The sequence below is a fragment of the Coptis chinensis genome, chromosome 3 (genome assembly GCF_015680905.1).
Source record: "Coptis chinensis isolate HL-2020 chromosome 3, ASM1568090v1, whole genome shotgun sequence".
In the NCBI taxonomy this organism is placed as follows: Eukaryota; Viridiplantae; Streptophyta; class Magnoliopsida; order Ranunculales; family Ranunculaceae; genus Coptis; species Coptis chinensis.
The window spans coordinates 11,321,142-11,333,851 of record NC_141458.1 but is presented as its reverse complement, the minus strand read 5'-3'; the positions used below and the strand labels follow the sequence as shown (position 1 = coordinate 11,333,851).

The following is a 12,710-nucleotide window of genomic DNA, read 5'->3' as shown; positions in this document are numbered from 1 at the left end:
AATTTTGAGTTACGTCTTGGTTTCAATGAAAGTCATTAACCAATTCATTAGGAGCTAAGCTCCAAAGTCCATATTTGTCGAAAACTATGTGTCTTTTCAGTACTTATGATATAACAAATAACCTATAGACGTATAGTTGTATAACTTTAACCTGATCCCATATCAGTTTTGAACATAAACACACAAATAACTTGGTTGAAATGCATGATCACGGACTTCCCGCAGTATACAGATTTTATTTTTTTTGTTCAGTGAAGAAGTGACTACTGAAAAAGGTGCATTGGATTCAACACATATCACATGGCAATGCAGCTTGTTGCATCTCATCGACATCAGATATCATCAAAACATGCCAAAAATGATGCAGGCACCCATAACTTTTTAGGTGTACCAGGTACTTACGAAATCTAAGATCAAAGACTTCCAACAGTCACCAGTCCGCCACTATAAATAAGTTCACTGAAAATAGAGATACACATGAACACAACAAAAATAATGGATAAAATAATGGAAATAGAACAATTTATAGTAAACATGGGATACTCAAAAGAACTAGCAACTGAAGCATTAGCAGCAACAGGTGGAAACTCAACTATCAAAGCCACAGAATGGATTCTTAACAACAAACCACCACCACCTTTCCAACAACCCAAACTTAACCGTTTCTTTCAATCAAAACCTCATTCCCCACAAACCCAACAATCACAAGTAGGCCTTTCCGCAAAACCCAAACGTCAAAAATTACTACAAGGCCCTCATGAAACATTATCAGAACGTATGCGTCCTAGAAACATTGATGAAGTAGTTGGGCAAGATCACATTGTGGGTAAGAAGTCGATTTTACGTTCTTCGTTAGAATGTAATAGACTGCCTTCTATTATACTTTGGGGTCAACCTGGTACTGGTAAGACTTCCATTGCTAAAGCTATTGTTACTTCATCACTGTATAAGTTTATATGTTTATCTGCTGTGACTGCTGGTGTTAAGGATGTTAGAGAGGCGGTCGAAGAAGCGAATAAAATGAACAATAATAAACAGACTGTTTTGTTTGTTGATGAAGTTCATAGGTTTAACAAGTTACAACAGGATTCCTTTTTGCCTGTTATTGAAGATGGGAGTATTGTGTTTATTGGTGCGACCACTGAGAACCCGTCTTTTCATTTGAATAATCCGTTGTTGTCGAGGTGTAGAGTACTTAAACTTAATGTGTTGGGGGGTGAGAGTATAGTGAGATTGCTTAAAAGGGCGGTTGAGGATGTGGAGAGAGGGGTGGGTAAGAGTGTGGGGTGTAGTGTGGTTGTGGAGGGGAATGTTTTTGGGTTTTTGTCGTTGAATTGTGATGGGGATGCTAGAGTTGCTTTGAATTTGTTGGAGATTGCTGCGACGACTGCTGCAGGTCGAAAGCAGAGTGAAATGTGTTCTAAGATTAAACCAGGTGAAGATTTAGCCTCTGATGCGAGCAGCATGCCTGTTGGTGATGAAGGCTGTGATGTTTTGAGAAAAGAGGAGAATGTGGTTGGCTCACTTGTCGCTATTGTTACACTTGATGATGCTAAGAAAGCTCTCCAATGTAAGCACCTTGCCTATGATCGAGCTCGAGAAGAGCATTATAACCTCATCAGTGAACTACACAAATCAATGAGAGGAAGTGATGCTAATGCTTCGATTTACTGGCTGGTTAGAATGTTGGAAGGAGGAGAGCAGCCCCTATACATTGCTCAAAGACTCGTTAGGTTTGCAAGTGAAGATGTAGGATTGGCTGATCCAAATGCGGTCTGTCAAGCTGTGGCTTGCTATCAGGCTTGCCATTTTTTGGGTATGCCAGAGTGCAATGTGAACCTTGCTCAATGTGTTGCTTACTTGGCACTGGCTCCCAAGTCTATTGCTGTTTACCAGGCTATAGAAACAGCTATGAAGGTAGTGAAGGACTCAGGAGGGCAGAATGAGGGGGTGCCTCTCCATCTAAGGAATGCAGCCACAAAGCTAATGAAGGGCCACATATGTCCTCCACACAACCATTCTATATCACCACAGACATATTTGCCACCTTCACTACAAGGTCACAAGTTTTTCGATTGGCCAGCTAGCAACGTGGACTGATGACCAGGGTCGCGCACACACACAAAGATTTGGAGCTTGTCGATGAGTAGGTATAGCCCTCTTTTGTTACCTTTTTTGTTTGGGGAAGTTGTTTTGTATTGTAGACCATGTGAGTCCATATTTTGACGCAACCGTACATTTTTTTGCTGTAAAAAGAGAATAATAGAATTGCAGAAGTGATACAGTTGAACTAAAAAAACGATTCTAATGTCGGATGAATTTCTGTTCATGGCTTAATGAGTTGTGCAATGATATCTTCTTCTTGGTGCCTCTTGTTCTTTCTTTGTATTTAGCATTATTAGTTATGTAGACATTTACCTTCTGAGAAGATGATTAGATAGAATATCTTCTATTGTTCTATCAGTTTGTAGGTTAGTCCAGGTTTTTCTAGTTTATGGAAACAAAGTAGCTACAGGTTTTTTCATGCAAAGGTCAATTGCCTCAATTAACAGGGGCGGGGGGAGAATACCCTAAAATAGAATAGGTATAACACCCCGTGTTTTTTTATACGTATTTTTCTATTTAATTAATTAATTTAATTGTTTATTTTAAAATTCGGATTGACGACTCGGGATCATCGTGGGCCCTGGTTTTGGGCCGAATTACGGGCTTGGGTTTTGGGACCCAAGATATATAAACATTTTTCTGAAAATAGGGTAAAGAAGATAACATAATATATTAAAAATGGAAGAGAAGTTTGGTTTCTTTTTGAAAGATTGAAGCAACGAATAATCTTAGGAGGATTGATTCGGCCGAAATGCAATTGGTAGTAGCTATTTGGCTATTTCACCGGATTTGTAGTTTACCTACATCAGCGTATACTGTTTCGTTTTTATACTGTTCATTATCTGTATTGGAATTCGTGCCATTGTGTTATTAAATTTTATTAAATTCCGGATTTTGAATTTAACTATTAAACTGTCGAAACTCCTACTGGGCTGTTAATGGCGGCTAAAGCCTCAAAGCAATAAATCTTTCTCTGTATTGAAATGCTGCGATACTGTGGTGGTATGGGAATAGTGTGGGTCGTGTGGGTCGATGATAGTGGAAGATTATACACTGTTCATGGCGGCTAAAAGCCAAACAGAGAAATCGTATTGATAATTTTTCTTGTTAGTTAAATTATTGTGTATTGTGACTTGGATGGGGGTGGTTAGTCGATTGGAGGGGCAGTGAAGCTTTGAGGGAGGCTTTAATGGCGCCGAACGCCATTACTGTCATACTGTGGTTGCAAACTTTGTAATTTTGTTGGTTTGGTTTTGTTGGTTTGAGAAAGGTTGGGTTGGTTGTTGTTTGATTGAGTGTTGTAGAGTGGTGGGGGGCTGTCGGTTTGAGCTTGGAACAAGCTCTAATGGTGGCCGAAATTCCAGATCTAGATTTAGGAATAGTTTGTGGTTTTTATGATTTTCGGTTTTTTTGCTTTTGTTAAAGGTGTTGGGTTGTTCAAATTGAGTTAAACTGATGTGTTGAAAGGGGAGGACGATCGGTTTTGGTGGTGGCCGGTTTTAGCTGCTGGAGGAGGAGAAATGGGTGAGGAAGATGACCATTTCGATTTGGGCCTTGGGCCTTGGTTGTTTCTATTGGGCCGGTTTAGATTGTTGGGCCGAAATGTTTAAGTGTTTGGTTTGGGCCAAATTCTTTTAGTGGCTTGGCCGAAATTTCAGGGGTGGTTGGCCGAAATTTCAGATTTAGTTTTATGTGGGCCGAAATCTAACTTAAGTGGTTGGGCCCTTTTCTATTTGTTTTGTAATCTTTGGACCAGTGTAATTAAGTTTAGTTTGGGCCCAGTTTAAGTAAGTTTTGGGACCAGTTCTAATATTAGTCTATGGGCCCGTTTTCATTTCAGATTTTTTGGACCGAACCACTTAACTTTTGGGCCGTTTAATATTGTTTGGGCGGTCCCATATAATTTAATATAGATCCAATAGGGTGAATTAGAATAAATAAGTTGGGGCTTTTAGACTTTCGGGTTAAGGTTTGGGCTTGGGGAGTTAGGTCCGAACCATTTCCTTAGTCACGAGCAGCGAACCATACGACCTTTGACATTAGCCATGAACCATGGCTATGACTCTGAACACTTGTCAAACACCTTAAACGCCAATTTGACTTTGACTATGATTTTGACTTTGACCATCGACCGAATTGACTTTGACCTTTGACCATGGACGGTTGACTTTCACCTTGGACAGTTTGACTTTGTCGATGACTTTGACTAGGACGGTTTTGACTTTGTCGATATGACTTTGACTAGACCCGTTTGACTTTGACCATGACATGTTAAGTTTGACATTGACCATGAGGTGTTGACCTTTTTGACTTTGATCATTGATCGTTGGATCATTGGACCGTTGATCGTGAATGTTGACTTTTCCAGTTTTCATATGTTTGCTTATATGGATATATATATAGTAATAAAATAATCATCGGATATTGTATAACTTGGTTGGTAAATTATCTAATTTAGATTTGATGTTAAACAAAGAAAAGTTAGTTACGTCGTCGACTTTGCAACACAAAAAGCCGATGCGTTTGGATACACAATGGAAAGAGTTGTTCCATTCGAAGATATCCCGAAATCCAATTCTTTGAAATTAGGATTTTGACCGTTTTCAACCTAAATTTTTTTTAGATGGGCTTTAAGGTTGGGACTTGAGTTTCTACATGAAAAAGTATATCTAAATACCTTAGTTTCTAAATAATTAAGTTACATGTCATTTGGATGAATGTAGGAAAAACCTTAGCATTTATTTTGTGGGGTAAGTAAGAACTACGAAAATCTTAAAAGATTTGGATCGTGAAAGCTTTTGAGCAAAAGTCACCACCACACTATATCTATAATATATATATTAGTTGTGTGATAACTATGTGATTATGTTAGAAATTATTTGTTTTGAGACTACATAAATATATATGTGGGAGATAGAAGTTGTATATGAATATAGACTTTAGTATATGTGGATATGTTTTAGACATTAGTGTGTGTGGACTTGAATTTGGGCTAATGAACTATTTGTTTACGATATTGTATATATGAGTATGGTTATATAAATTGTATTTGTTTGATTATAAGTCCGCTTTACATTTAATGATATTTAAGTGCTTGATTTGCCTTGACGAAAGTGACTCTTTACATGTGTGGTCTATTTTGACATGAGTAATCTTGTATAATTATAAGTGATAATAATGTTTTTAAAGTGTATGATCTTTAGAACTCTCCATGCCTCGAGATTTGGTAATGAGATATTATGACTTGTGATGTCATGTGATAGATGGGTATTCATTGAATGTGCCATGAATGACCCGTATTCATTGAATGTCTTGTGAATGACCCAATAGTTTGGACCCATACTAGAGAGGAACTAAGGTATTAAGCCTTGCGGGTTGGTCGTATTCCTTGAATGTACGGGGAATGTAGGTTTGGGTATTCCTTGAATGTGGCGGGGAATGACTTCGGGGCATTTATTGAATGTGCCATGAATGGCCCGTTTAGTGTTATGATGGGTATTCCTTGAATGTGGCGGGAATGACCCAAGGTATTCATTGAATGTGCCATGAATGACTGATATTTTGTTATGCCCAAAAGAGGCTTTGTGATTATGTGTATGGAAAGCCCGAGAGATGGTCATGACTCACAAGTTCTGAGTTTACAAGATGAAAGTATGTTTCTCGGAGGCGATATCCCGCTTGGGGCGTATGTCTTGTAGTGGTACTTTCGGTGTGAAAAGACGGATATGTGTGATTTGGCAAATGTGTGTAGTGCAAATCGTGGAGTAGGAACTAAAGGTTAGAACATATCTTTGAATAAATGAGTCAACTGAGAGATAAGTAATAAGCAAAGTAAAATATTGATTTTACGTGTGATGGAGTTATTGCATATGATGTATATAATTTCTTATGATAAATGTTTACGTGGTTTGTATGAGTTGATACTCACGAGGATGAATGTACTCCTTGGTTGTGACTTTTCCTCGCTTCTCATAAGTAGGCGAGTGATACTAAAGTAAAAGTATATGAATTGTGTGATGTTATGGATGTGAAGTGTATTTGTGAACAAGATTAGTAAATGGTTGTGATTTCTATGTGACTATGAATTGACTATAACTTGATATGTTATTACGAAAATATTAATGACTTGTGATAGTCCGAGATCTATGGTTATGTCTGTAAACTTTATGACGTAATGATGTCATATGAATGACTACCCTTGATGAAGGTATTATGATAAGTGGTATTCCCGAATATCTTGGGAATAACCAGTTATACCAATTAGACTTAAATGTCTTAAATGAGGTTGGGTCATGAATAGAATTTTGACCGGGCGAGATAAATCAATTTATTGTGATGACTAACTCTGTTTTCTGCGGAGAGGGTAGGATCTATTAATCTTTTCCTCAGGGACGTAAATATCCTACCCTAAGACGGCGTGTCGGCTTAAAGGTAAGGTATACCAAACTCATATTTAATTAGGTTATCATATGTCTTAAATGAAATGTAAGTGGTATTGTATTGTGAGTTATTTTGGAAAGTGGGAATGATGAGTAATATTATATGAAATTCTTGGAATTTGTATGTTGGGGTGAAATCTTACTTGGGAAGAAACTACATACCGTTTTTGAAAAACGGAACTATATTGTCTTCAAGTTGAAATTGTTTGTAATGTTATATTATTCATTTGAAAGATTATTATATATATATTTTGTTGTTAGTCTACTCATACCAAAAATTCAATTTCTGTCACCCATGTTTGCTTTGTTTTTTTGGCGTGGGTGTGTTCTTCCAACATAGATGGTGGAGTCAAAGATTGGATGAAGACACGGGACTTGGATTTGCTCTTGGAGTCTTCTGGTTTAAGTTTTTCGAAAGGGTATAGTTTTGAATTGAAACAAAGGTAATAGAGTTGGTTAGTAAAAATTTTATTTGTAAATGAAGCGTTGTTCTTTCAGTTTTAATTTGATCTTAGATTTTAAATATTGTGGTTGATAATATGTTAGTGGATTTTGTTTCACCCTGGGTTTCCAGATGATTGAATATCAGTTTTAATTTTTCTGGAAATTTGGGGTGTGACAATAGGCATGGAAAATGATGTGACCGTACTTGTCAGTGGCATTTGTGCCATATAACTAGAAGAAAGTTCTAAGTTACATTGACACGCCGACATGGGTATGAAGTGTCTGACATGGCGGAATGTCAAAAATTTAGCTATATCACATACAATATGTTTCCGTGTGTGTCCGACACAGACACGTGGATACGTATCCGACACGGATTATTTTTGAAATATGGAGTATGGACTGTCCATGTACCATAGGAAGAAACATTATTTCATTATGTGCTAGTCATCGACTATTCTTCTAAATGATGAATACTAGAATTTACGGTATGAAGCTGCCATCTATGTTAGTTATTGTACTTATGTTGTATAATCTAGTAGCTGACTGAAGAATGATAATAACTGTAATGGTTACCTTGCAAGAAAAATCTGTAATGTTTAGTGAAAACAAGTGTCAATAAGTCCTCAGTTATATACGTGAAGCACAACCATTTTCTCAAAGAAGTGCTTTAATCTTCCCCGTGTAATTCATCTATCTTAAAGAGATTTTTTTCCCATAGGTATGAAATGAAGTACATTAGCAAACTGAGAATTTTGCGCTGCTAGCTGACCATGGTTTGGAAGAGCATATAGAATGGTCACCATCCATTTATTCTGTCGGTTTGCAGGTTAGTCCGGGTTTTTCCTAGTTTATAATTATGACTTAGCTACAGGTTTTTCCGTGCAAAATGTGAGGAAGATGTAACTGGCCAATTGCCAGAGGGGCAGATAAACCCCAAATACAATAGGCATGGCAAAGAATGTAAGAATCCTTGTCACTTCTATTTGTGCCATATAACTAGAAGAAACACTGTTTGATGTCATAAGACTATACTTCTAAATGCTGAAAACTAAACTTCACGGTGTGAAGTTGCCATCTATCTTAGTTCTGTACTTACTTTGTATAATCTTGTGGCTGACTGAAGAATGTTGATGACACTCATCAGGGGAAAAGAAAAAGGGTATATGTTTATTGTCAAGTACCTGATACTGAAGTATAGGATAAAATTAGATGCTCGCTCTTCTCCTAGTGTGTCTTGTACCACAGAAATTACATACTTTCTGCAATGTGTATTAATGATGAACAATTTATGTAAATGGAGTTGAGGGAAAACTCGTAGAACAGGGCTAAAAAGATTTAGAACTTAAAGCACTTATGAGCAACTGAGCCTGCTCCATTAAAGAAACAAGACATATTGGGAGTTTATATCTAAAATTAAGATGTTCAACCTTGCCTGACTTTAGACCAGTCAATTGTGTAAACTTATACTGCTACTTGAATCAATCAACTGATTCAGTCAATTGGTCATATGGTTCCTCTTTAGCATAGTTACTGGATGATGCTGTATCTATATTTATTTTCCTCCTTTTTTGAAAAGAATGAAGTTTGGGGTAAAAAACTCGTGAATGCAGTGAAACAATTGGAGAGAATATACAAGGTTCAGTTATGTGAAAATGACTGTTTAGTTAGCATCTCTGTGAGTTAGAGCTTTAGTATCTTAAGTTCTGTACAAAGGATAGAGACAAACTCTATATACATTGAAGCTTTGGACAAGGTGCAGTGGAGATGACATTTTGGGAGTACCGACAAACATTTTGGAGCACTTGCTGATTCTCTAGAGGTGTCAAGTTTCACTAAAGAAATTCAATTTGGAACTTGAGTAGTAGATTAAAGCTCTAAACTCGAAGCAAGTGTTCAATTAGTGGATTAATATTGTAATACTTTTTACCTAATTACATTGTTAGAAATGGCAAGATCCCATATGTATGCACAATGAGCATTGTGCTGATGGTTTAATTTTAATCTTGTCTTGGTTGATAAGCCCGAAGCAATGTCTCCTCGTCCATGTTCTGGTCCTCTGGTAGTCTGCTCACTGGTGAATATTGCTCTAGTTTTTATGCATGTGCAGTTGAAGGTGTGTATCCTTTTGAAAGAAAGGTAGTGATAAAATGATAGAAACACAAAGTTTAAGTGGTTTTAATCTTCAATGACATACATATAGTTTTTGATGTTTGGTGAAAACAGGAAGATCAAAACCCCTGGAAAAGCGCAACATTATTGGAGTTGATTCATTGATTACCTTCTTTTCTTTTAGTCTCTTTTATGGTCGGAAATTTCAAAATTGTTTAGATTTTGGCAATGTTTGGGTTTCTTGATAAAGAATTCATGCTTTTTAAAAGTTAAAAACTCATAACCTGAAAAAATGCCTTATGTTCAATATAAATGATTAGTTGAAAGAACAGATGAAATGTTACCAAAAGTTACAGGATTATGGGGACTCTGTTCCCCTAATGAATCAGTTATGTCACCCTTGATTTTAAGGGTCTATATAGTTAAATTTCACCGACATATACATTGCTTTACATATTCTACTTGGTCTTTATTTTATTTTTAACTTTCTATTCTTTTCTGCATATGAATTTTCTGATTGTCTTTCAATGTTTGGCTTCATTCCATCTAATTAAGACGCAGCAGCTACTTATAAATTAAAGAAGACTGATGGATAATCCAGTCTCATAGAGTCATATATGAGCTGAAATTGTAGAAACTGAGTTCGAATTTAAAGACCTAGAGAATGATCACCCATACCGAAGACTATATTAAAGGACAACCATATATAGCTTTTGATGCAGTGCCCACCAATTGAACACAAGTTTAAGGTTATTGTGACATTGTGGTTTATTTAAATTGATAGTAACAACCTCGCCAGAAAATAATTCAAGCCCTTACACTTCGACATTAAATCCCTACGCATACTAACGCGCGCGAATCATACTGATCCCATAGACGATAACAACAATGTATGCAGAATATCAACAAGGTCCATTTGCTATAACATAATCAAGAAAGCATAGGGAATAACATTAATCATAGACTTATTAAAACCCTTCAATTTATGGAGTTGAGGTCCAGCAACTATTCTTGGGCAGCACCCTAATATAGGACAGGTTAGGTATAGAGAGCACTTGAGCCAAGGTGATGAGAACATTAGTTTAAAGAGCAAAGACTATGAGACATGTCAACAGTTTTCCACGTTCTCCTCATATCTTACTTACATTCTTTTAATATTTCTCTCCTAAACAAGTACTGCTAATCTTCACAGACAAAACGGTGTGTACTTCACCAAGGAATAAAAATATACCCTTTTTCAGCTTGTGAACAGTCATATATACTCTTCTCTCCATACCCTAATCTTTCTCTCTTTACCTAATATTGCTCAAGAGTTAACCAACAGAGGAGCTCTTATAAACCTTCCTGGTTTTCGTCGTGTTGAATGTGATCATGGTGTATATCGGTTTTGTTAAATTTTCATTAAATTGCTTATGTAAACTTTAGCTTCGTACTCTGATACAATTTTTATGTTATGCTTAGGGAATTCGAAAGCCAGCATGGTTAGAGGCCCTCTATACTCAAAAGTTCTTCATAGGATGTTCTACACATGAGAATGCGAAGAAGAATGAGAAGAATATTTGTTGTTTAGATTGCTGCACTAGTATCTGCCCCCATTGTTTGCCCTCGCACCGTGTCCATAGACTTCTTCAAGTTCGTCGGTATGTTTATAATGATGTCGTTCGACTAGAAGATTTAGAGAAGCTTATAGACTGCTCTAATGTTCAGGTTAGTATTCTAAAGAAATTTTAAAATCAACTATCTTTTGGCTTTATATATGGACAGTCTTTCTCTTAAACGGACATGTTTGTGGGCAGCTTATATAGTGTCTTGAACAGCTTTTAATTTAATTTTAACTGTTTAATTGACTTTTCATGTATATATAATTTACATTTTCATTTGGTTCGTCTTGTAGGCCTACACAATCAATAATGCTAAAGTGGTGTTCATCAAAAAGAGACCTCAGAATAGACAGTTTAAGGGTTCTGGCAATTTTTGTACTTCGTGTGATAGATGCCTACAAGAACCTTACATCCATTGTTCCCTGGGGTGCAAGGTAATACTTCCTTAAGTATTTCTGTTCCATTGATGTCAATTAATTTAGTGTCGTAGGATGCTGACTTGCTCCTCCACTTACATTATTACGTTGTCGTATCCAAAGGATTCCAGCTGTTGGCTGGATAAGTTGGTTTTGTTATTGTTCCCTGAGCTGCTTGACTCCATGAAGTATGTTTATGGATTCAAAAGTACGTCAATTGAGGTTTAAATTTGATTGGTCAACAAGGACCTGATCATAATTGGAACTGGTCGATGCACCTAATCATTCCATTGACTCAGCTGAAAAACAAGTTTACCTTGATCGATTCGTTAAGAAAACATTGCGGGACAGTTTATTTTACTTGCCAATACATTAATCGTTTATAGTTCTTACTGGCTTGAGAAAGAAGCAAAATATGGTTAAGCTCGTTCAAGTACTTACCTCTCCTTGCCCTTCGTGTATTTTGAACTTGAGAACTTTGGAAGTGTCAACTGTTATGAGTCAATTGTCACGAACCAGGCTTGAGGTCATCCCCCTCAAACAAAGTTCTAAAATCATATAAGCAGCGTTAGGTTAGATATATATTTTTAAGTGTGTGGGCGTTTGGTCAGTCATAGAGGTAGCTCTTGTGTGACATGGAGGCTATGGTACTCTGTGGTAACAACGGCGTTTCATGTTTAATTGTTTGACACCTAGTTGCTTGGGTTGTAAGCAACCGGTCATTCATTTCTAATAACAATGCTGTTCTACTCAGGTTGAGTTTGTACTTGAGCATCACGGAGACCTTTCTCTTTACTTAAGGACATGCAAATCATTACAATTAAGCCCAGACTTCCTACTACCACACGACATTGGTTATGACGAGATCACCAATGAAGCACCTGATTCGACCATTGAGGACTACGACGAGTCCACAACTTCATCATCGGAGTCATCATGGTCTAAGAACGTGAGCATTCCATGCACCAATTTCGTTAAAAAGAAGAGGAGTGGTTTGTTTGTGTGTGCAAGGTCAGCTAGTAGGGCTTCTTCTTCATCAGAGGAGGACATGGTTACAAGCATGAATAGAAGAAAAAGGATTCCTCATAGATCTCCTCTATGTTAACAACTATTAGGTAGAGTGCTCCAAGTCTCCAAAGAGGTCTTGACTTAATTTAATTTGAATTGAATAATTATGAACTCCCACTCTTATCATTGTTTTGGTGTTGTTGGTATTCCCTAATGGACCAATCACTTGGTCGGGGTGTTTCGTCTTGATGGTAATATGGTCTCACACTCTCACGTGAATCCAAATACCAAGTCTTTGTTCTTTTTTATGGTACATTTTTCGAAGAGTTGTCATATTTCATAAAATTGCTCGTTACAAGGAACCGAGACGAGTATATGTACTCTTATGATATATTTTAATTTGACCTCAACACGCACCACATATAATCACCTTACTGATAAAAGTATATTGTCTCGTGAATTATGGTGTTAGAATGATGGGGAACAAGCTGGTTTAGATCTAGAAAAAAAGATACGGAAATCCTTGATATCAAAAAAGAATGAATGAGATTAAGGAATTAGATGAACAAGAAATAAAGATTGAT

The 12,710-nt window shown here is 36.8% G+C and overlaps 1 protein-coding gene and 1 pseudogene across 2 annotated transcripts; both read left to right on the top strand.

Annotated features, from left to right (window-relative positions):
* The first annotated feature begins 448 nt into the window (after nucleotides 1-448).
* Nucleotides 449-10,702, top strand: LOC147507912 (uncharacterized; annotated as a pseudogene). Its single transcript, XR_015217824.1, has 3 exons — nucleotides 449-2,150; nucleotides 7,711-7,818; nucleotides 10,563-10,702. The product of XR_015217824.1 is annotated as an uncharacterized LOC147507912 (transcript).
* On the top strand, nucleotides 10,324-12,488 carry LOC147507911 (PLATZ transcription factor family protein). The gene is made up of 4 exons (XM_086600562.1): nucleotides 10,324-10,475; nucleotides 10,563-10,808; nucleotides 10,996-11,136; nucleotides 11,873-12,488. Exons 1-4 carry the CDS (start codon nucleotides 10,473-10,475, stop codon nucleotides 12,221-12,223), a joined length of 741 nt encoding a protein of 246 aa, XP_086456688.1. The 5' UTR covers nucleotides 10,324-10,472; the 3' UTR covers nucleotides 12,224-12,488.
* Nucleotides 12,489-12,710: the final 222 nt, after the last annotated feature.

Coding starts and splice junctions, on each gene's coding strand:
- LOC147507911 (XM_086600562.1), top strand. Junction 10,809..10,995: donor TAGACTGCTCTAATGTTCAG/GTTAGTATTCTA, acceptor TTCGTCTTGTAG/GCCTACACAATCAATAATGC. Junction 11,137..11,872: donor ATTGTTCCCTGGGGTGCAAG/GTAATACTTCCT, acceptor TGTTCTACTCAG/GTTGAGTTTGTACTTGAGCA.